The 25313-nt window shown below is 38.1% G+C and overlaps 1 protein-coding gene across 2 annotated transcripts in view; it reads right to left on the bottom strand.

Moving 5' to 3' along the window:
• The window catches only part of mppe1 (metallophosphoesterase 1), a 31941-nt gene extending 9560 nt beyond the window's left edge, over window positions 1-22381 (bottom strand). The window contains exons 1-7 of one of the 2 annotated variants that reach the window (XM_055151884.1): window positions 21813-22381; window positions 21628-21736; window positions 14569-14672; window positions 8390-8470; window positions 5451-5559; window positions 2810-2902; window positions 348-470 (exon numbers count right to left, since the gene is read on the bottom strand). In XM_055151884.1, coding sequence (XP_055007859.1) covers window positions 348-470; window positions 2810-2902; window positions 5451-5559; window positions 8390-8470; window positions 14569-14672; window positions 21628-21736; window positions 21813-22072 — 879 coding nt within the window. In that variant the 5' untranslated portion in view covers window positions 22073-22381. The remainder of the gene's footprint in view (window positions 1-347; window positions 471-2809; window positions 2903-5450; window positions 5560-8389; window positions 8471-14568; window positions 14673-21627; window positions 21737-21812) is intronic. The other variant, XM_020941030.2, reaches the window with a different exon arrangement.
• Window positions 22382-25313: the final 2932 nt, after the last annotated feature.

Genomic DNA, 25313 nt, shown 5'->3' with positions numbered 1-25313 from the left:
CTTCCTCTGTACCTTATATTCACTGTTCCTCCTCTGTACCTATATTCACTGTTCTCTCTGTACCTCTTCTGTACCTTATATTCACTGTTCCTCCTCTGTACCTCCTCTGTACCTTATATCCACTGTTCTTCCTCTGTACCTTATATTCACTGTTCCTCCTCTGTACCTTATATTCACTGTTCCTCCTCTGTACCTCTTCTGTACCTTATATTCACTGTTCCTCCTCTGTTCCTCCTCTGTACCTTATATTCACTGTTCCTCCTCTGTACCATATATTCTCTGTCCCTCCAAACATTCCTAAGTATTCATTTAAGATCTATTATCGTTCTTAATCTCTTGTTACTGACCCTCTGTGACGCCTCCTTGGACAGGACGTCGTACTTCTCTCTGAACAGCAGGTGGCGCTCTTCGGCCGGAGCAGCGTCCTGACCTGTGCAGCTGGCATCGCTCACTCTGTACAGGGGGTAGTGCTGCATAGACACACACACAAACACACAAAACGCACACAAACACACACAGGTTTATTATATTCAAAGTGCAATACAGTAATCCTATATAAAGTAATAAAAAATTCTAGTCTAAAAGGTTTTTGTATTATGTAAAATTGACTAATGCTGTTACCTCATCAAAAAAAATGCCTGGAGTTGTGTTTTGTTTCATTCACATGTTTGAGTAATCGTTTATTATTACTCTGTCTACGTCTCTGAAGCTCTGTTGCACCTTGTGATGTCATGAAGCAGTCATTTTCAAGATAATTATTAAACAAATTTTAACATGACAACAAAGATTACACTATTACTAAACCAAAATCAGAATAAAGACACAAGCAAGTCTAAGTGTCTGGCTTTTTTATTTAAAATTTTTGATTCCAGATTTTTTTTTTTATGAGAATTGATTAATTTGAAGTTTGCAGACTTTCAGAATTAATCAAATCTATTTACCTTCGATAGATCTTACCCAAATTGTTTGAAAGCTGACTATAATAATATATATTTTTTTATTCAGCACTTTAAATTTCATTGGACTCAAATATTTAACTTAATAGTAATATGAATATATAAATAGTAATCACATAGACATTTCACTGTTTCAAAAATCTCTAGCCTGAAGCAATACAAAACAACCCTAGAAGCAATAACATCTCCATGGAGACAAGTAGGTGCATCCCTCCTCCAGAAAAGTTACATAATGCACTTTTAAAATAAAGGGAGTAATTCAATATAACCGAATCTATTTATTGCTCTGATAAGTATTGGAACACGTTCTCCTCGGAGCTGTTTGGAGGAGACGCAGTTCCTTGGCGTGTATACTTGTTGTACTTTGTGCGTTTGGACAAAGGACGGTGCAGATTGCTGTAGTGGGCACAGAGTTTGTGAGATTCAGACAGAGACAGACTTTGGCATTTTAAACCTGAATGGACTCCAAACCTGCTTAGTTTTACTGAGAAATAAGCCACCGCCATTTTAGCTCAGTTGGAGAACAGTGTTTTGGTCATTTATAAAGTGGAAATAAACATTAAATCTACTGTGTATACTAGGGGTTTTCAGACTGGGTGAATGTGAGCCTCCCCTTAGAGTAAGTAAAAACAACCGAGGCCTTTGAAGTAAATGCATCTTTTATGTTACTGCGATGAAGAATTTCAATAACAACGGATAATATATTTTTTTAATATTGTATTTTCATATATATATGCAGTGCATTCATAAACTTTCCAACTTCATGCAGGCCTAATTGAGGCTACTTTTACATCACTGAACAACAACAGGACTAAACCAGGACTAAACCAGGATTAAACCAGGTCTAAACCAGGTCTAAACCAGGTCTAAACCAGGATTAAACCAGGTCTAAATCAGGTCTAAAAGAGGATTAAACCAGGTCTAAACCAGGTCTAAACCAGGATTAAACCAGGTCTAAATCAGGTCTAAAAGAGGATTAAACCAGGTCTAAACCAGGTCTAAACCAGGTCTAAACCAGGTCTAAACCAGGTCTAAACCAGGACTAAATCAGGACTAATCTTGGACTTGAGAGAGAGAGCGAGGGGAGAACTGAGCCTGTGGAGCAGGGTATCCACAAATCGCAATCGGGCGACAGCTGTGCTTAGCCCTATTGGGCGCGAAGCTCTGCACTAGTACTTTCGCCTGCAGTCACCCTACAGTCTATACGGGTGCACCTCCATAGCCATTCCTACACTCAGTCCTGGTTCAGTCCTGGTTCAGTTCTGGTTCAGTTCTGGTTTAGTGCTGGTTTACTCCTGTTTTAGTCCTAGTTCAGTCCTGGGATCAGTCCTAGTTTAGTCCTCCTGGTTAGGTCCTGGTTTAAACTGCATGTGTCATGCCTCGCCAGTGGCTCTTTGGTATCCCCCAGGGGATGTTATAATGTTGTTACCTTCATTCACATGTTTGAGTAATCCTGTATTATTAGTAATTATTAGTTTGAGAGTAAGTGTAAATATGCTGAGTTTGTGTGTTAAACATGTGTGAATGACGAGGAAACATCATTAAAACGTAGATCAGAAAGTAGTGTAATATGGGGCCTTTAATAACTTTCTTAGTCCCTTTTTGGCAACATTATTGCTGAATGGTGTTCAAAAACAACCAAAAACTGAGTGTGTGCTGACATCACACAGGACTGCCCCGATTACAGCCAGGTGTTTGTAATCAGTAACTAACAGTGTTACTTCCTGGTTCGTAGATGATAAAAACGCTTTAATAGCTTGACCTAGACGCAGAGACAGCACACAAACTAATTTTACTTTTATTACATGACAAAAATGTGTGTGAACATTTTCTGAATGTTTCTGGGCTCTTACCTGTAACATGATTGGAGGAGTGGGCGGGTACATCTGAGCCCCGTCACAGCCGTCCGTCAAACTGCCGCCGCTACTGCCCCCTGTCTGTGAACTCTGCACGAAACACACACACAAAAAACAGGTCAAACAAAAGTTAAAGTACTGGTGCCAAATCAGTTTTAATGTTGAAAACTGGTATTGGAACTGTATTTTACCCCTTATTCCTGTTTCAGCTTTGTGTTTATAACATTTTAATGCCTTTTGACCCTAATATTTTGTTTTGAAGATGTTAATTTCTACTAATACTTTGCATTGACATCGTGCTGGGGGGTTCTACATGTATGTTTATATAGAGAAATGTTCAGTAGTTACAATGGAGACATATTAGCAAACATAGTCAAAAAAGTTTTAAGATTGTCTGTAAAGAAAATATACAAAATGGATTTAAACAGCGCCTGTTTTGAAGGTGAGAGTGACTAACTGAAAAACTGTTGGCTAATGTTAGGTCCCTTGTGAATTTAAGTGAATTTAATGTGCGAGAGACTTTTTTTAACAGCACAAACCATCTCACCTGCTGTAGCTCCAACCAAGTGAGCTCTTTCTGGTCTGATTGTGTTAAAACAAAGCTTAAATTAAAGTCTAATTTGAGTAAAAGAGCTTCTAACAGAGTAGTGCTTACAGTTAGTATCACGGGTGAGTGCCTATGTCCCTCAGCCGTATGTTCTTTCATTTCTAAGTTTAGTTTTTTTTCTTTCCAAAACTGGGCCCTTTGTTCTCACATTTCCTTTATCTTCAATTTGCCTCAGATTTTATTCAGATTTCTCTCACTTTGGTCGTCAATTACACCCAGTCTATTCCCCAGCAGCAGTTGACTACAGATGTAATGTAGAGTAGAGCCCTGCACTCTGGACCCGCGGGACCTGACGCAAAACAGTGCGGCGCGGGACACATGGGCGGGTGTGATGATAAACTGCAGTCCCGCAAACTAAATATGAGTGTAAAGTAAAATATACAAATGATTAATGTTTGCCTATCATACATCATTTGTGCTGGATATTTTATTTGACATTAATAAGAACATTTTAAGCAGCCTAAACTTATGGACGTGGTCTAATCTCACGCACATTTTAGACAATTCCTTTCTGCTTTTCAGAGTTCGATAGAGCTTAAGAAAGCGAACGTCCCCATCCTGTGGGATTTGCGGGTGGGAATGGGACAAAGTATAGCAGATATGGGCGGGAGCGAGACTGAAAATTACGATTCTTTGCAGACGGGAGCGGGCAGGAGGACTGAAAATTCTGTCCCACGCAGACCTGTAATGTAGAGATCATGGTGCAAAGGATCCTAGGTTGAAATGACTTTGAATCATCCCTTTAAATGCAGGATAAAAATCTTAGAAATAGGAAAAATCTTAGAAATGAGGGAACATAGGGCTGACCCCAGTATCACACCCCCAGGGAATGATGACAGCAGCTACAAAATATCAATAGAATGTGATTTTCAAGATTAAACTGTAGTACTTTTTTTTATATTACATGCGGTTTTATATCTGTGTAATCCTTCAGTGGTCCAGGTAGGTTCCATAGTGGTCCATGAGCGTGTACTAGTCCAGTGTTTCCCAAAATGTTTTTGTGGGGACCCATATTTTTAAAGTCACAAATCTTCACATCCCAAGTCAACAGACATTATTCGTAAATCTCAGAATAAATCTGTGACCATTATTGAACATTAATGAGGATATTTTATTGTTGACTGAGTGATCGTGTCTCTCTGAACAATTCATATTACTAAAATTTTAAACAATGAAAAACAGTAATCAGTGTTTCCCACAGAAAATTTATTAGGCAAGGTGGTGCTGCCAAAAAAAGAGAGGAGCGCCGGGAAGAAAGGAGTGAGGAGCGGACGTGCATGGAGATGTTTGTATATGTATATTACAGACCTACATGCACATCGTGACAAGGCGATATTAAAGAAATCTCTTGTGACCCAGTCTTTCGGAAACAATGTACTAGTCTATGTGCTCTTATACTTGTTCTGATACAGCTCAAAATCATTCTAAAGCGATTCAGGAGTCAGTGTAAACCCAGTGTTTCTGCTGTTTGTGTGCTCTCTCCTGTGGTCTCTGCAATGTCAAGTACTACATGACATCACCAAAGACTGCCCTGATTACAGCCAGATGTTTCTGATACAAACATCAGGCTGTAGGGCTGGAGTTTGAAGCGTAGATACCCATTCAACCAATCACACTGTTCCTTATCGCCCTCCTCCCACCTCACACTCCCCCTTTAGGCTTCCAGGTACTTTCCAGTTTAGCAGCTCAGTTTGAAATGTGGTTGTGGGCAGAGTTTAGGCGTTTAGTCTCATTTTAAAGCCATAATCACACTGGGTTAACTGAATTTGCATAAAAAAGTGGGAGGTGAATCAGAAAAAAATGTGAATATTGCCAATTGTTGTTTTGGATATTACAAATTATCATTAATAAAGACACTGCACCTGATTTTTATTGTCTTAAAATAGTGGTCCATGGGCGTATACTAGTCTGTGTGCTCTTATACTTGTTCTGATGCAGCTCAAGATCATTCTAAAGCTATTTATATCAGAGTCACGATAAACCGAGTGTTAGAGTAAGTGCAGGTGTCATTTGTTTCGAGCTGAGCGTCACCTGCAGAGAACAGTTGAGGTCCTTGGACAGTCGGAGCAGCTCCTTCTCCACAGACTGGCAGATGGGGCAGCCGTCACCGTGAAGAGCCACGCTGTTCACCAGGAGGAAGCTAACACCAACAGGGACACTATTGTTAAGCAGTGCTGGGAAGTAGAGTTCATTTAAGGATGCACATAGGCCTGTCACGAGAATTACTACAGTATATCGACTTACTGTTCAGTATATGAAAGAAGGAACAATTTTTTTTTTTTGGCATCAGTATTTCATTTATTTGGAATTTTTTCTTTGCACTACTGTTATAATGGGTACGATTTAAGCTATAAAAGTGTTGCTTATTTACAATGTTGGGAAGGTTACTTTTAAAATGTATTCCTGAACAGATTACAGATTACATACCCCAAAATGTAGTTTGTAACGTAATCAATTAAATTACTTAAAGTGAGTAATCTGAATACTTTGGATTAGTTGATATTGTCATGCTTTTTAAAACTACATGAATGTAGAAACCACATCCTGAAAATTCTTGTTTGTTCTCTTCAAATTGTCTGTTGAGCCCAAGTCTCCATGAATGGACAATTGTTTACTGTAGAGAAGCAAAGACCAGGATCTTAACTTGAGATCATTTGTCTGCTAAAAGACAAGAAAAAGCCCAGTCTTTCCTTAAACATATTAAAAATATTATTGACAGAGAAATTATTTCTATATGAGATCACTGCTGCCTTAAATTATGTCCATCCTACTGTTAGGTGTCAAATTAGGCCTGGTTTAGTGCTGCTTTAGACCTGGTTTTAGACCTGGTTTTAGTCCTGGTTTTAGTCCTGGTTTAGTCCTAGTTTAGACCTGGTTTAGTCCTAGTTTAGACTTGGCTTTAGACCTGGTTTTAGTCCTGGTTTAGTCCTAGTTTAGACCCGGTTTTGGACCTGGTTTTAGACCTGGTTTTAGTCTTGGTTTAGTCCTAGTTTAGATCTGGTTTAGTCCTGGTTTTAGACCTGGATTTAGTCCTGGTTTAGTCCTAGTTTAGACCTGGTTTAGTCCTGGGTTAGACCTGGTTTAGTCCTAGTTTAGACCTGGTTTTAGTCGTGGTTTTAGTCCTGGTTTAGCCCAAAATGTGAAAACAGGAAAATACCACAATGTAATGTCCATTTATTTCAACACAGTAAATATAATCCAATTACCACTCACTGAAACAGTAACTGTAACTGAATACAGTTACTCATAATTTGTACTCTGATTACATAACGCTGGTACATGTAATCTGTTACTCCCCAACACTGCTTATTTATTGTAGTTCACGTTTTATTAACAATATTGTATTTTTATAATAGTTTTTGTGCTTTAAATCTGCTCTAGGATTTCTGTATCAAAAGTCAAAGTCATAGATTAGTTTCAGTATAATCGTTTATCATCTATATTTATTCAGCTATATATCGCACTTCACATTTTTTTTAGTGTGACAGGCCTAGATGCATGTAAGATTTTGATTTTAAGTTCCATAAACATGACCTAAAAGTGTCCCCAGCTATAAGGTGTTCAAATGACATACACTTTTACTGATAATTATTGTAGTGTTTATATTCTTAATACAAAAACATTGGACATAATAGTAGCTGTTTTGGTTCTCAGGATGAGTATCCAAACAGAAAGCAAAAAAATTAACCTCACGTGAGTCGCTATCTTGGGTTGTCAGTTCCAGTTGTTAGAAAAAAATGAAAGGAATCTGTCTGATCTGAATTCTTAAGTCAGATCAATGAATTGTGGAGGGTCTGAGCTTTCACATGAGAATGACAAAAACCTGTGTGTGTATATTTTATTTTATTGTTATTTTCGGATCTGTTATGATGTTGTTTCCTCATCAAAAACATATCTGGAGTTGTGTTTTGTTTCATTCACACATGTTTAACACAGAAATCCTGCATATTTAGACTGAATTCTTCTCTCAAACTTGAAAATAGTCTTGTTAAATTTTATGATCCCACGTAGTAATACATGAAGTTGTGCACTGTGTTTTAGGCTATGTTTATATGATGACGGTCTGAATAGAAGTTGCAAAAGTGGCGTTGCGTTTTCACTTTTTATTCTGCATTTAGATGAGCTTTTTCGGGAGGAAATCTGCGTGCATACAGTGATGCAAAAGTGTGTGGAATTCAAGTTGGTATGCAGGCCAGGCAGCTAGGTGGTGGTTGAAGGTCCGACGCATGGAAATGATCTGACGTGTTGGTTTCTGTGTACTGTATGTATGTGACGTAAACACGTACGTGACGTGAGCAGATCTGACCAGAATTTTGCGTCTTGGGCAGTGTAGATGGAAAAGCTATGGTGGAGTGTATTCAACTTTTCCACTCTGGAGGGTGGTTTCAGATTTTTGTTTTTTTAAGGCTCAAAAACGCCATCACCGTCTAAACGAAAAGCACTTCTGATAAAATATTTTGTTGTTTTTACCCACAAGCGTTCTCGTGTAAACAGGCCCTTAAACTGATCTTTTACTAGCCTCATTTGGATGGTTTCAGCCCTGGATTTGGCAATCTCTACACAACTAAAGGTACTGTGAGCTTTGGAGGTTTAGACAGATGAATAATAAAGGATTACTCAAACATGGGTGAATGAAACAAAACAAAAACGAGGTATCAACATTCTAACGTGACTTAAAGCTCACAAGAGTCAGTTTTGTGCGATGTAGAACATTTAAGGCACTGGCAACCCAAGTTCAATTGTGATTTTTTTTTTTTTTTAACAGGCTGTATTCCCTACTTTTTTAAGGAAAGGTCCCATTTCCAACCGATCAGCTCTGTGTGCTGACAGCAATACACGTGAACCATGAAAAAAATCATGTTTACTGAATGTCTCTCCTCACTGTCGCTGCCCCATTACACTTCGCTTACTGTTGGTCCAAGAAAACCTTCTGAACAAAAACAAAAATGATGAACAAATGATTGACTCACTTGACTCCTTTTTTGGTGACGATTCTTGTGGACGAGGCGTTGAAGACTTTCTCAAACCTCTGCAGCTTGAACCAGTCCATTCTGCAGAGACACACACACACACACACAGGGTCAAACAGCTGTGCATAAATTATACAGGACTGTACTTAAACACACCATGAACTCAACCACAGCACAGAGGTCAGGGACGACTCCGGTCTAAATATGGTACAGTGGATTGAGAAACCAGGGATGGTCCAATATGGATTTTTTAAAAACATAACCAATATCTGAAATTTGGGCTGCTACTGTGGCCGATAATCGATATTTGACGATACCAATATTAAGATTTTATAAACCATAGCAAGGACAAAAAATGATTTTTAGAGTGCACAAATAAACTTTTCTCTTTTGTAAAAATACTAACATTTATTTATCTGGTTTATAAAATTGTTGTATGTTTGTTTAAATAGACAGCCATATTTTAGCCTAATGTTATCTCACAGTACGATATTATCACGATATGCATCTTATTGTACGATATTTATTGTGATATTTTAAAGAGGCTGATATAATTGTAGATAGGACACTTTTTTGCTTTTAAAATAGATTTTTTGTGAATAATTTCTGTCATAAACCCAAGAATTCAAGTAAAAAATATATTTCATGTTATTTGCACTGAAATGAATCATGGGATATGTAGTTCCTGATGTTTATAAGCTGTTGTTACTATAAAATCATGCATTTAAGCAAAGGAACTTGTGATTCGATATATTGCGACAGCCGACGATATTATTGTGAGACTTTTGACAATACGATATCACAATATTTTGGTTATTGTTACATCCCTACTCTTCTATTTTCATTTTTACCCTTTAGGCTGATTCACTAAGCACAAACTGGGAATGACACACGGTCACACACAGAAAAATCTCGCTAAATATCGCACCAGTACTGATATCTGGAGAAACTTTCGATATATCACCAATAGCGGCTAAACCATCTCATAGAGAAACAGCTTGAATTTGTTTAGGATGGGTTAATAATGTTTACTAGAAGTGCACTATGTAACTTTTCAAATGGCGCGTCCACCACCTGCTTGTCACCATTAGGGATGTAACGATATCCAAATCTCTTGGTACAATATAATCACGATATGCATCTAACGGTACGAAATTTACTGCGATATTTTGGAGAGGCTGATATAATTGAAGATAGGACACTTTTTTGCTTTTAAAATACCTTGACAAGATTTTGATGTGAATTATTATTGTCATAATCTCAAGAATTCAAGTAAAAAACATATTTATTCATGTTTTCTACACTGAAATGAATCATGGGATATGTAGTTCCCAATGTTTATTAGCTCTTGGTACTATAAAAACATGCATTTAAGCAAAGGATTCTGTAATTTGATATATTGTTCGTCCTAATAAATCTCACAATTTGCAAGCAAGACGGTGTGCGGGATTTTTCTCTATTTTCTTGGGCTGCTCCTTCTCCTCCAACGCACCCGTCTCAAGTAATTGATGTGCGAAGTTCTCATTCTTTGATATATTGTGACAGCTTATGATTTTATTATGAGACTTTTGACGATACGTTATCACGATATTTCGGTTATTGTTACATCCCTAGTCACCGTGGAGATGTTATTGCTTTGTCTGGAATGCTCGATTAAACTTACCAACCTCAGTGGAGTTAAGCAGTGGAGTTAAACTATGAAACATCCCAGGCTAGAGATGTAACAATATCCAAATCTTTCTGTACAATATTTTCACGATATTCATCTCACGGTACGATATTTATTGTGATACTCTGTGGAGACTAACAAAAGTGTGAATATGCTACTTTTTCTTCTTAAAATGCCTTGACAAGACTTATTTCTCCTTGTAGTCTGCACTGAAACGAAGCAAAGGATCATGGTCTATGTAGTTCACTCTGTTTTTTTTTTAGCTATTCCTGCACCATAACTGTTCATTTAAGTTAAGAGACTTGTAATTTGATATATTGTGATGGTCCACGATATTATTGTGAGACCTTTGTCGATACGATATCAGGATATTTCGATTATTGTTACATTACTATCCCAGACATGAAATTGTAAAGCGTCTTTGAGCGTCTGGAGCGATTTACAAGACTAATGCATTATTATCTCAGACTCTCAGATAAAACTATGACGATTAAGGATCAAATGTTTGCTTTCCTTAGTTTGTCCGCCTCTTTTTATACACTAAACCTGCTGTCAATATTGTTATTTGTTCAATGCGTGTTTAATCCTGTTTTATGTCTGTACTATCCTCTGTGTTTGGTACTTAATTAAATTTCACTTGGCGTTCATTAATTAAAGGGAAGAAGAAAAAAAGACAACTGGTAATACATTATTATTACTTTTTTTTTTTTAAAATTACATAGCCAAATGTGTGTAAGTAATCATGTAATAACAATAAAATGAGATTAGAATTTTCGTGTATACGGTCCTGCATTACTTTTATAGCACGGACAGTTTCGGACATACAGTACAGTTATCAGACTGGTTTAACATGAGTCAGCGTATTTATTCACCCATACATCACCTTGTGTGTGTAAGCCTGTCTCATTCCAGCTGACAGTAACACTCGCACATACTTTCGGCACTGGCCTTCACTGTAAAACTGGTTGAGTGCCTTAAATTAAACAAAGGGTGTGGGCTGAACCGAACAATACTCCTTTGAATGCCAAGGAGTAAGCCAAGCAAATGAAAGACAAAGAGAAAAAGATGAAATCCAGGCATTCCACACTGCGTTTTAAATATAAGTAGGATCATGTAGATTGTCATTTAGTTTGCTTTCCCCCTGCGTAACGTATCCAAGGTGCATCGCATGTGCTGTATTCTGTCTCACGAAAGCCGCGCTGAGCTCAACATTGTCAAACCAGTTGGAGAAGTTTCTTGGGACTTGATCCAACCAAATGCTGTCACTTCTGCTGCCAGCACGAGAGGAGTTTATAGCAACTCAAAGGTCTCCATGTTTTATAATGGCAATAAAATTACTTAATCAGATGTAAAACTACTTCCGAAATGCTTACTTATAACAAATATTATTACTTACTACAACTATTAGTACTCTTATAGAAGGCTGGATGATATGATGATTCAAATCCTCTCCCTATATATGTTTGAAATAGTCAAATTACCATTCAGTAATTATGTTTAAAGGTGTCTGGAATGTTCCACCATATGGCATTAAGCTTATCTTGTATTTGCTCAGTTACAGGTGTTTTATTGGCTTGGAAAACATGCTACGTTTATATGATGCCGGTCTGAACAGAAGAAGCAAAAGTGGCGTCGCGTCTTCACTTTTTATTCCGCGATTAGACGAGCGTTTTCAGGAGGAAATCTGCGTGCATACGGTGCCGCAAAAGTGTGACGCTATGTGACGTAAACGCATGCACGACGTGAGCAGATCTGACCAGAGTTTTGCGTCTTGGGCAGTGTAGACGGAAACACTACAGCGGAGCGTATTCAACTTTTCCACTCTGGAGGGTGGTTTCAGAGATTTAAGCCCCAAAAACGCCGTCACCGTCTAAACGAAAGGCACTTCCGATAAAATATTTTGTCGTTTTTACCCACAAGCGTTCTCAGCCCTGATTGTGAATGAGCTTGCCTCTCCACAGATCTGACCTGTAACTTGGCATGGTGGAGTCACCTGCTTGTCTCCACGGAGATAGATGTTTAATAACACACAAGCAGGTGGCAAAACCTCCAACAGAAGTTACTAAGTGCACTTTTAAAGTGCTTAATGAGTGAGTGACAGGTGGATTTAACCAATCAGAGTGAAGTGTGAACTCGTATTTGTTACCTCTCTTAAAAGCACTAAACATTGGAGATAGACTCACATGTTTTGGCTGATATATCGACCTGATACTTGTAATTTTTAAAAGATTTTTAAGATTACTCTTCTTTCTGCTCCTTTTCATTCATTTCTTGTATGTTTGATGTTGTGACACTGTTGATGTCTTTTTATTCTATTATCTATTTTTTTTAAATACATAAATTAACAAAAAAATAATAAAAATTTGCACAGCACCTATTGGCCTTAATCTACATTATGTAACTTTTCTGGTGGAGGGTGCATTAAATATTTTTCTCTGGAATGTTTCACAGTACGCCATTAAACCTTTCTATCTTCATGGAGACCAAACCAGACCAAGTTACAGGTCAGATCTGTGGAAATTTTGATATTTTTGAGCTATAAAACCACCTGTAAAATAGAGCTGTTTAATGTCATACTGTGGAACATTTCATGCAGAGCAATGACACATCCACAGGAACAAGCAGGTGACAGATCCCCAGCCAAAAAGTTCCACGGTGCACTTTTAAATATCACTCAGATATTTTGTTTTGGTCGATTTGCTGCCTAAAAGTACACACAAAACTTTATATTAATACTTTAATATGATGGTAAACAAGGGCCTGGGGGGAATTTGAGGTAAGTTTAAATTACATAAGCCACTAAATCACCAAAATCAGTCTTAATATCATCCCAAAAATATCGTCAGTTTATTGACCAACTGTGTCTGCAATGGCAACGAAAAATCCCATCTTTCATAAAAATACTGAACATGATCTGTAGGCTATAATTGTAGTTTGGTTTCTTAGCATTTAGTTAAATTGTCTGTCCTTTAATCATGTACTGCCCTCTGCCAATAAACTCTCTAACATAGTGACAGCGCTGCACAAATATGGCAAAAATTATAATCACAATTACTCTAAATTACTACAAAATTAACATATAGAGAAAGTATGGATAAACGAAATGTATTTTATCAGCAATATTCTGTGGCATGTAGATTAGATTAGTTTTTAGGGACAGAAGAAGCATCCATATTAGTTTTATTTTCACTTTTTGTATTTAAATATCGTGATAATTGAAATCCCAATTATAAAATGTGATATGGAAAACGTTGTGTAGACATTTTGGAGATGAGGAAACTGTTTAAAATAATAATAAAATAAAATAAGGACACTTCTTTCACACCGCTGTTACTTCATAATTATATTTCTAAGTGGTACCAGTAATAATAGAAAATGTCTGATTTGAATTTTTGTGCGTCACTTATCAGCATTCGTAAGTAATGCCATAATCAACAGTTACACAACTCGGCCAAAGTCTGTTTCTTTTATTTACAGCTCCACAGCACAGCGCAGCAGAGCTTTTACTCACTCTGGTATCACGCTCAGGTTTCATTCAGATGGGATTTTAGGGGGAGAGAATTCTTAAGCAGCTGCTCAGAGGAGAACTAGTTTTATGTGTTATTTTAAGACTTGATGGTACTTATTGTTGTGTTGGTAATACTAATGATTTGGAGACAACACTTGGATTTAAAAGGACACTTCTCAGCAGTGTGTCATAAGAAACGTGCTAAAATATGCAAAAAAGTCCAAATATCGTACTGATATGTCAACCAACCAAGTCTATAGTTTAGTTTAGTTTAGTTAGGATAAGTCTGGGTTAGTTATGGTTAGGATAAGTCTGGGTTAGTTATGGTTCAGATAAGTCTGGGTTAGGATACGTCTGAGTTAATTATGGTTAGAATAAGTCCGGGTTAGTTTTGGTTAGGATAAGTCTGAGTTAGTTATGGTTAGGGTAAGTCTGGGTTAGGATAAGTCTGGGTTAATTATGTTTAAGATAAGTCTGGGTTAGGATAACTCTGGGTTAATTATGGTTAGGATAAGTCTGAGTTAGTTATGGTTAGGGTAAGTCTGGGTTAGGATAAGTCTGGGTTAATTATGGTTAGGATAAGTCTGGGTTAGGATAACTCTGGGTTAATTATGGTTAGGATAAGTCTGAGTTAGTTATGGTTAGGGTAAGTCTGGGTTAGGATAACTCTGGGTTAATTATGTTTAAGATAAGTCTGGGTTAATTATGGTTAGGATAAGTCTGAGTTAGTTATGGTTAGGATAAGTCTGGATTAGGATAAGTCTGGGTTAATTATGGTTAGGTTAGGTCTGAGTTAGGATACGTCTGGGTTAGTTATTATTCAGATAAGTCTGGGTTAATTATGTTTAAGATAAATCTGGGTTAGTTATTCTGGGGTGGCTATGGTTAGGATAAGTCTGAGTTAGGAAAAGTCTGAGTTAGTTATGGTTGGGATAAGTCTGTGTTAGATAGTCAGGTTCAGTCTTACTTAAGTCTGAGTTACTTTGTCGGGGTGAGTCTTACTCGTAGTGAAATCCGATATCGTGATTTCCGACCAGCACCACAAGCTCAGTGTCCGGGGAGTGTCTGAACATCCTGTGGAAACGGCGCACATCGTCCTCCCAGTGCTAAAGGAGACACACAGAGGACAGATTAGGCAATATATCTTTATCTCTTTATTTCTCATTATGTATGCTACAACATTTTGTGTTGCAATTAGTGAGATCTGCATTTTTTAAATGAGACATATCACTGCTTTGCCTGGAACGCTCCACAGTATTAAATTAAATTGATCTACGTTCATGGAAACTAGCACAGTAAAAAAAGCATGTTTTTCACTGTAATTGAATCTGGACAAGATAGATACATTTAATATCATACTGTGGAACATTTTAGGCAAAGCATTGTCATTTCCATGGAGAATCTTACATATACATACAGATACACAGTACGGGTGTGCAAAAATATGAAAATATCAATATATATCATATCGTTTGATGTGATGATACAGTATTGATATCGTGGGCTGATGTATCGATATATCACCAAGAGTATTTTTTGGTTTATTTTACTAAATTATTTTGTTACAGGTCTACAGTTTTGTTAGCCAGGCTGGCGCCACCTAGTGCCTCCGCTTAATTTAATTTCTCTCCATAGACTAGGTCAGGAATCAAAATACATTAGACAGTTTGCAAAAACCCCGGAAGTGTGCGTTCGGTCACCAGTCAGTTAGCGAAGAGTCATATATTCTGGCAACGATTCCCGAGATCGAGGATTTAAAGCCCGAACAAAGAGAATGTTTGGTGAATTTTATCAAGGAGAAAGACGTTATTACCCTTCTTCCTATGGGATTTGGGAAAAGCTTAATATACCAGTTAGCCCCGATAGCTGCACATTACATGCGTCACGACCAAATAGCAGCAACTGATTAAATGCTAAAAAGTACCCGCCTACCGTCGAGCGAACGCATCCTAACGCTGTGAGGATGAATCAGGCTACAGTTTGTTGCTTGTTTAGTGGAATGCAACTCATTTATGCGACACATTTGACATTTTCACTGTTTTGATGATTAAAATGTTTGTGTTTCATATGAACTTTGCACAAGAAGTGGTTTAACAAAGACTTTTAGTGTCACAGCCATGATTTAGCCTTTATTTTTTACTGAACCATATCGAATCGATTTGAAACATATTGTAGTGAATCGAAAGTGCACTGTATTGAGATATGTATCGTATCGTGGCCTATGTATCGCAGTATGTATCGTATCGGCAACTTCTTAATGATACCCTGCCCTAATACACACACACATACATTGTTTGAGCAGGAAGCAGGGAGCACTCGCTTTTCTTTGAGAGAAGAATACAGCCTCATGCAGGATATGAGAGTGTTAAATATGTGTGAATGAAACAAAACAAAACACAACTCCACTTATGTTTGTGAAGAGGAAACAACATTATAGCATAGATCAGAAAAATAGTGTAATTTGGCCTCTTTAATTTGATTTAGGGATAGGCAAACAAATCTATATGTCTCCAACTGGTCTTATTTTCATATTTATAGAAGCTGCTAACCCTGCATGAGCTTCTTGTATTAGTTTAACAGCTCATATCTCAGTCTTGTCTTGAATGTTAATGCTGTTGGACTTGTTTCAAATGTGCACTGTGAGCTAAATCTCGCAAATCGAATCGCAAATTAAAATGCGAGCCACAAGAAATCACTTCTTACAAAATAGTCCAACCTTAGCGTAGAATAAACATCCCTCAGCTAGTACAGCTATCTCTCTACGGTGTCTCATTATAACCGTCTCCGCGGGTTACACGGGGCCTCTACGGGTGCTCATCTGGGACACTCTTCGATCACTACATAGAATTGTGCACCTGCGTGTCTCTCTCTGGCTGCACCTCGGAGACTGGTGATTAAATCAGAGTCGTTATTTATTTATTTTTTTTACAGTGTTTGTGCTTCCCTCGTGCTCCTTTAATTAGCGACATAGCTCACCCCCCCCTCCCCCCGCTCGTCAACGCTAATTAGTTTCTGAAGGCATTTCTATCAAGCTAAAGAGAGTGACACTTTTGAAAAACGTGTCACGAAATGTGCAAAATTCAAAGCTTTAATCCAGACTGAATAATGCTATTACAAGCTCTCCATACTTAATGAACTAATAGATATGGTTTGTACTTAAAAGAGGAGGGATGGGCTGTGGTTACTGATACTGGTATCGATATCGGGGCCGATCCTGGATCAGATATTAGTCCCTTGAGTACTTCAGTAGTTACTTGCAGGATAAATCACAGTTACATAACACAACTGGATCCATTTTCTACTAAAAAAAACACCATTCTCAGTCTCTACTCTGGTATCGGTTAATATTGGGTATCAAGAACTACTTAAAGCCAAAGTATTGATATTGGTATTGAAGCTAAAGAACACTGTATTGACACATCTCTAGTTGTAGCTGAGTGAATGTAATGAATTGTTATTGTATATGAGTACATTTTTGTGGTGGCAGGTGAACTTCCTGCTTGTCCCCATGCATGTGTTGATTAATTTGATAGAAATGTGATTAACTCATACAAAAGTATAGCCAGGCTGGTGCCACCTAGTGCCTCCGCTCAGTTTCATTTCTCTCCAGTGACTAGGTCAGGAATCAGAATACAATAGACGGTTCACAAAAAACACAGAAGTGCAAGTTCAGGCACCAGACAATCAGCGAAGAGACATATATTCAGTGTTGTCAACGATTCCAGAGATCAAGGATTTAAAGCCGGAAGAAAGAGAATGTTTGTGAATTTTATCAAGGGTAAAGACATTATTGCCCTTCTTCCTATGGGATTTGGGAAAAGCTTAAAGGTTGTATAGAGGATTTTTTAAGGGAAGTGAAATACAGTGACAGTCCTTTTTCAAATGTTGTGCACCACCTTCTTCCTCCACAGCTCCCTCAGTAGAAACATCTCCTCCTGCCTCTTTACTCTAGAAATCACGCTTGTTTACAGCCAGTGTGCGTTCAGAATTACTGTTGAAGTTTCCTGTCTAGAAATAATTTAGCGACCGATGCATCAGTTTTTAGACCCTTCGTCTGCTTCAGCCGCGCCATCGCTGGAAGAGATCTCCAAGAATCACCTCAGTTTGTCTTCGCTCCTTTTCCCCTTCTCTTCTTCTTTCAGCGACTTCAAAAACCAGACGTTCTTTTGCGGCGAACTGGTCGTGGATTCTCGTCTGCCATCTCAACAAACTTTGTGCGAAATGCGAGGAAGCGACAGTTTGAAAAAACCTCTAAGAACCGCTGCATAAACCACGTAATCCCCGCACGCCGGCGAGTCAGTTACACTAGAAACGTAGGGAGTTTGATTGACAACCTAACAGCCAATAGATAAAGAGGGAGCCTCGTTTTCTATTGGCTGATGTTTATCTGGCCTCACTACATCCACAGTTCATAGATTTTCATTCTTTTCTTTGTTGGTCATCATAATTTCAAGGCTGCTGTGTCTCTGTAATGGTATTTTAAACTTTCAATGACAATTTGAAACAAAAAAAAAATCCTCCATACAACCTTTACTATACCAGTTATCCCCGTTAGAGGCGCATTACATACGTCACGACCAAATAGCAGCGATTGGTTAAATGATAAAAAGTACCCGCCTACTGTCGAGCGAACAAATTCTAACACTGCGAGTTCAGACGGTTTCTACGAAGTGATATCGGTTGATGAATCAGGCTAATAAAAGTATACTAAAAAACAATAGAATTTCATTACATTCACTCAACTACAACTTGACGTGCCAATACAACTTTGGATAAAAGCAAGAAACCCCACCAGGTCAAGTTACATGTAAGATCTGTAAAGAGGCGACCCTGCTCAACAATTAAAAAAACCACCTATTATTGAAAAAAATACAATCACCGTAGTTTAGCCATGTTATGCCAGATAAAGCATTAACATCTCCATGAAGACAAAGTGTCATACCCACACCTGAAAAGATACATAGTGCACCTTTACATTTTGAAGATTTTTTTAATTTTTTTTTTTACTTACTGTACTTCTGGCCATTGTATTGTTAGGACATATTAGTTTTAATTGCTTTTTAATCTGTCAGTATTCATGTCTAATTTGCTATTAAAATCTCATTTGTAAACATTTTAAAAACAGTGAAATGTAATGAAGTGTAATAAATATTATAATAAGCATTTTATGACTAAATAATTTTCTGTGCCTGTTTAGCTCTGATGTAGTCCTTGGTTTAGTCTTGTTCTGGTCCTGGTTTAGTCCTGGTTTAGTCTAGGTTTGGTTCCGGGATTAGTGTTGTCACGATACTAAAATTTCAAACTTGATTTTGACAATAAGGAATAGGATACTTGATAATAGAAACTGATTATGGTACCACAATGAAAATAAAAAAACACCCTCTCTTTAGACAATATAATGTGATTTTCAACATTAGATAATAGTTTTTTCTTATATATTAACGTGTGGTTTTATATCTGTGTAATCCAGGTAGGTTCCATAGTGGTCCATGGGCGTATACTAGTCTACGTCCTCTTATATTTGTACAAATACAGCTCAAAATCATTCTAAAGTTCAGGAAAGGTTCACTTCTGTCCTGTGAATGCGACTTTTTTAGTACTGATATCTGCTCAAATTAGTATTTAGTTTCAATACTAGTTTTAGCATCGATTAGTATCTTATTTTTGATACTTTTGACAGCCCTAGTTCCTGAGTTTAGTCCCAGTTTTGTCCTGGTTAAACTGAGATTCAGTCATATCTGCTTAATTCTTATTATCTTGTATTTTATTTGGTTCATTTCAAACTGTACTAAAATTGAGCAGTGAAAGCTTACATTTTTACACTGTATTCCTTTATCAAACTCATTCCCTTGTAAAATGTACACCACGCATCTAGTGTTACCCCATGTCTCTGTATCGTCCAATCACGGCCCTCGTTCACTGTCTCCGCTCTGATTGGTCGAAACAGTCACTATGAGAACACCTCAGCCTTTCATATGAACAACGCTGTGAAACATGACTTGTGCATCTTAAGAAATACACCTGTGATTTAATCTTATGTACATAAATATTTAAAATACTAGTTTGGAAAGCAGATGGAGGATTTACTAAAATAACTACAGCTACTTGGAGTTAATTTTTACACTTAAAACTGTATCAGAACAAGTATAAGAGCACATAGACTAGTATAAACCCAAGACCACATGAAAAAATAAAAGAAACTACTATGATTTAATGCTGAAAATCACATTCTATTGTCTAAAGAAAGCGTGTCGAGAAATATTTGCATCATGACAACACTCCATTATAGACAGTTTGATATTTATGTATAGATATAATAAATAAAAAGTCTAATTTAAGTGTATTTATCGCAAATTATAACCATAAACAGCTGCCAATAAACTATAGGCAAACTGTCAATGTAAATACACTGTTTACTTTGCTATTTAACATAACGCTGATGTGCGGATTTGCGTAAAATGTAGTCCTAAAAAAATCACATTGTTAATTCACTTTGATAGTCCGTGTGAAAGAGGAAGCAGATTTCTGGACAACCTCGTTCGACTGGTTTTGTAACTTTAATTATAACGTCATTGTAAGGGCAACTACATGGTTATGACTAAACATACCGGCTATATAATATGAATAATGTCCTAAAAATCTTAAAGCGACACCGTGTAACTTTCGGAAAGAGGCGCGTCAACGGGAAATTGAAAGAAAGTTAAAACCTACACTACTTTGTCCATAGAAATAGATGTGTTTTATGACATATTGTGGAGTTTTATAGCCATAGGAGACCAAATAAGAGTCAGGTTTGTGGAGATGCAAGCCTGCTCACAGTATGGATGTTTTTCAGTGTTTTTTAATGCAATAAATACTGAAAAAGGGTTTATATTTCTACAAAAATATGAATAATTTTTTACTAAAATGTTACGCGGTGTAGTTTTAAGCAAACATAATATTGAAATAATTGTGATTTGTATAAAATAATAGGAACTGTATTATGACATGGACTAGTTTTGTCACAATATTAAGATTTCAAGCTTGATTTAATCGATACTAAATACAGATTCTATACCATGATGATAATAAAAAAACACTCTTTCTTTAGACAATAGGAAGTCAAGTCTTTGTGCTTTTATACTTGTTCTAATACAGCTCAAAATCATTCTAAAGCTTCAGGAAAGGCTCATTTCTGTGCTGTAAATGTGACTTTTTAGTATCAACACCTGCTCAAATAAGTGTCTAGTTTCAGAATTGATTAGAATCTGATTTTTGATACTTTTGGCAACCCAATACCCAAAGAAAAATGGTGTTTACTTTTGTTTAAATAGCCTAATGATACAGTTTCATATATGTATAGGTATAAGGTGGAAAAACAAAAGACTAGGTAGACAGAGCGGTGCAACACTAACCAGAAATAATAGCATCTCTTACCCTTTAGACAGCTTCTATATGTAAACAGCTTAACACTATGTACACGGCAAAGCGAATGTGACATTTCACCAGTAAACAAAGGAAGAAGGAAGTGGAGGGTTGCCTCAGCAGTAACAGAATCACGAAGCTATCCACGTTTAAATGTGACGTTTAGACGCATTTTATGATGAAAACTGAACCGAATGTGGACAGCCTGTGCATATGACTGGCATGACAACCCTCTCTGCATATCAAGTGATGCCAGACTATAGGTGGGATCACATGGCAACAAGATGTACTATAAATACAAGATGTTGCATTTGAAGTCCATGTATTGTAATCTGCCTCGCCAGTTCTGGAAACAAAGAAGGTATTGAAAGCCCGGGTTGGTCAGTGGGATTTCTGTATAAATTTTTTGCCCTTCCATCTTGTTTCTTTTGTTCTGACATGATGCAGGCATGTTTGTGTACGCGGATGGTAGCCTACAACTGCAGTGCCACGATGGAGTGGATGGCAGCGCGTGGTTGGGTTTGTTTTTTAAGCTAAAATACATGTCTTTGCGCCTATCTTCATCATTATTCTCCTCCTCATCCTCGCCACAGACACAAAGGCAGCATTCAGCCAATCCATGCTAGGTTTTCTTACATTTTTGGGTTTGATATTTACCTTTTGCGAGCTCCACTTGCCTTCGTCGAAGATGTCACCAAGAATGAACACGATTTCTGGTTTTAATAGCCACAAAGCTGTTTGAAATGCTCTTTCCATCTGCCATTCTCTAAACAACAACAATAGCGAGTTACAGTGAGTGTTGACAGCGCGTAAAACCACATAAAAACATTGCAATTTTTTACCTCCGGAGCTTGTCAAACCAGTGCCCGCCTACGGCCCCTAGGAGGTGGGTATCGGACAGCACCATGGCTCGCACCGGTTCGGACGCATCGCCTCCCCGGGGACCGTCCACGTCGTTTCCCCCGCGGCCATGGCTCACGACGGGCCACGAGCACTGGAAGATGGTGGGGAAGTAAATAAGATACTCGCAGAAAAGAAAGGTTCCTCCAAGTACCACTACGAGCAGCAGGGCGACCGTCCATGTGGCTCCGAACCGCGGCATGCTGGCTGCGTTAGTGCCCGCGACTGGTGATGCCGAGGATGGGGCGAGCCATGAGGCATCTTCCCCCTGTCCCCGCAGCCTCCTCCTCCGCTACCTCCTCCTATTCTCTCTCTCCGTGGTGGTCGTCTCGGGTGCCGGGGCTCTAGCGGTGCCGCCGAGGGATGCTCATGATGGCGCGTAAAAAGAGGAGCGCGTAAAAAGTGGCGAGAAGCGAATTGACTTGTGGGAAATGGAAGCGACAAGTCTCCTCCGCGTGCCGTGTGGGGTTGGTGGTGGAGAGTGAAAGATGTGCAGCTGCAAAGAGACGGAGCGTTTCACAATCGGAGCTGCGCGCACAAAAGTCAATACCGATCAATACGCACTGAGTTTCCGGTGCACGGTTGTTTAAAAATAAAACTCAAAATGGACAATAATTGACACTGGTAAAGTAAACTGAATGCAAGGGTTTCAAGGTAAATTTAAGTTTTTTTAGCAATATAATTTTACTTCTACTTCTAGTCATATTTTTATTGAAGTAACAGTTCTCATGGTTCCTCTTCCCACTGTTTAAATAAATTAATTTCTACGACTCTTATATAAAAAAATGACTTGAAGCTCAAAGCAGACGACTTGGACTTGACTTATGGGGCCAGTGACTCGAGACTCGACTTGGACTTGGCTGTATTTGACTTCAGACTTAATCCAGACTTGAGGTCAAAGACTTGAGACTTATTTGAAACTTGCAAAACAAAGACTTCAAAATGATTACTGTAATTATGATGCTAGCAAGGCAAGGCAAGACAAGCAAAAAAAAAACAAAAACACATTATTATTATTATTATTATTATTATTATTATTAAATAATAATAATAATAATAATATATAATAATAATAATAATAATAATTTTTAATATTTTTTAATTATTATGTGTAATTAATTTATTATTATTATTATTATTATTATTATTATTAAAAAAACATGTTTTGAAGACAAAAAAAAAAAACACATTTATTGACACTGCTATAACAAACTGATTGCCACAGTTTCAAGGTAAATTTAAGTTGTATCGGCTGTAGAAAAAATAAAAAGTGTACCTGAGTGACTAGCAGGTCCCTGGTTTGATTCCTGATGACACCTGTCTTTGTAGAGTTTGTTTGTCTGGCTGGTTTCCAAATCAACTAAAAACATGTACAATATTATCGGAGATAGCTGGAATTTCAAACTACTTCCAAAATTCCTAAAAAAGTCTTCTAGCTGGGTCTTGGGTTGGGTACCAGTTTACCGAATAAAAGGTTTGAGGACTACTGGCACTGAAAAACCTAAAATTGTTACTTAAAGAATACGTCTTGTTTTGAAGCCAAGTCGGTCCTGGAAATAACACAAAATACAAAAAGGCTTCACCAGCAAAGTCTAAACCAGGACTAAATCAGTAAACAGGAGAAAATATTAGGGGTGCAATGGTACATGTATTCGTGCTGAACTGTTTCGATATGGGACGTTCTGTTCAGTGCAGGGTTATGGACGAGTAAATTCATGCAATTTGTGTGGCTCGGCTACAAGGAAGGCTCAGCTCATTAATATTCACAAGTGACTGGGGTGGGGTGGCAGTGTTTCCCGCATCGCTTTATAGTTAGGGCGCCGCCTTGACAACAATTGCCCCCTGCCTTGACTACGTCCCTCTGAACCACATGAATCCTCACAAAACTACGGTCGTCACGCCGCAGTCCTCACTTTTGCCTTTCGCTGGCACTGAATGCACATTTTAGGAGATGGGCTGTGGGTTGCATCATAAAATATGTATACCCCTGGTCTATATGATGATGAAAAGTATCCCTCAGGCGCTAGTACCAAAAATGAGGTATAATTTAAGTCCTGGTACCAGAAAAAACTGAGAAGTGCCAAGCGCTGTTGGTTGTACTGCAGCATAATTACACCGACATTAAATCAAACATGAAAAACAGATCTATGGATATCCTTTCTCTAATTTTATAAGCTGTATTAATCACACATATATCCACCGACAATGTAATGGCATAATGTTCATCTCCATTTTTCTATTACGACCCATGACCATTTTATTTTGAAAGCGCATCGGCCTTGACTTCCTGTTCACCTTAGTCAAACTGACACGTGTTTATGCCTCTGTGCAGCTGAGAGGGGATTTAACTGGGGGAATTATTACATTTCTTAGTTTTATTTTGGGCGTTTATCAGTAATAAATAACAATATATCTGAATATTTTTGCAAAAAAATCTGCTCACTCTAACCAACATAGTGGGAAACGCGCCAGGAATAAGCTCCTTCAAATAAGATTAAATGATTAGGAGCCGAAATCTAATCACCCCGAGACTGCTGACAGACTATCCCCGCGAAGAGGCAACAAACTGGGGCTAAATATGGCTTACGACTACGGTTACTTCCAGACTTGTGGCTTTGCGCACAGCTTGGTCCGTGCGCATTCCGCTTATTCACTCAGCACAAGGAGACGTTTCTATGGAGTTTTTGTCTTGGATTTGACCTGAGACACCCGGCATGCCTCAGAAATTTGCTACGTCAGCGGAGCAAGAGTTGACCCGAGGGAATGAGGAAGTTGCTCTGACAGATAGTTAAAGAGAACCTCGTGTGCAGCTTAAAACAGATAACGTGCGTTTGGGTGGAGGGCTGGTTCTGGCGTTGGTCCATAGAAAATAAGTGAAAGGGGAATGTGGGAATGCTAGAAAGGACAGACAAAAGAGTCATATGATCAAATTATTGTATTTTTTAAAAGGTGCACTATGGAACTTTTCTTGGTGGAGAGTACGCCCGCTTGTCTCCATGGAAATGTCATTGCTTTGCTTCATCTATTGTGCGGAATTAAGTTAATGTTGCAATAATTCAGATCATTTTGCAGAAAAAGAACAAAAACATTACTTGACCTGTGGTGTTAAAGTGGACCTATCGTGTAACATCGACTTTTTGAGCTTTTAGACCTAGTTTAGGGTGACCAGACGTGTCTATGTACCCGGGACAGTCCCAGTTTTGAGCCCTGTGTCCCTTATACCATCAAATTTATAAAAAACATTGATTTGTCTTAGCCAGGCTGGTGCCACCTAGTGCCTCCGCTCAATTTCATTTCTCTCCCGCAACTAGGTCAGGAATCGGAATACACTTGACCGTTTGCAAGAGCCCCTGAAGTTGTAGACCGCGCACCGGCCAATCAGAGATGAGCTGTGAAGCCATGACGTCAAACTCAAGCGCCTGTCTGGGTCCCTTTTGTGGTAC

This window comes from Boleophthalmus pectinirostris, unplaced genomic scaffold (genome assembly GCF_026225935.1).
Source record: "Boleophthalmus pectinirostris isolate CB_2022bp ecotype Guang Dong unplaced genomic scaffold, ASM2622593v1 HiC_scaffold_16, whole genome shotgun sequence".
Taxonomy (NCBI): domain Eukaryota; kingdom Metazoa; phylum Chordata; class Actinopteri; order Gobiiformes; family Gobiidae; genus Boleophthalmus; species Boleophthalmus pectinirostris.
The sequence above is the reverse complement of the archived record's forward strand: the minus strand, read 5'-3'. Positions and strand labels throughout refer to the sequence as shown.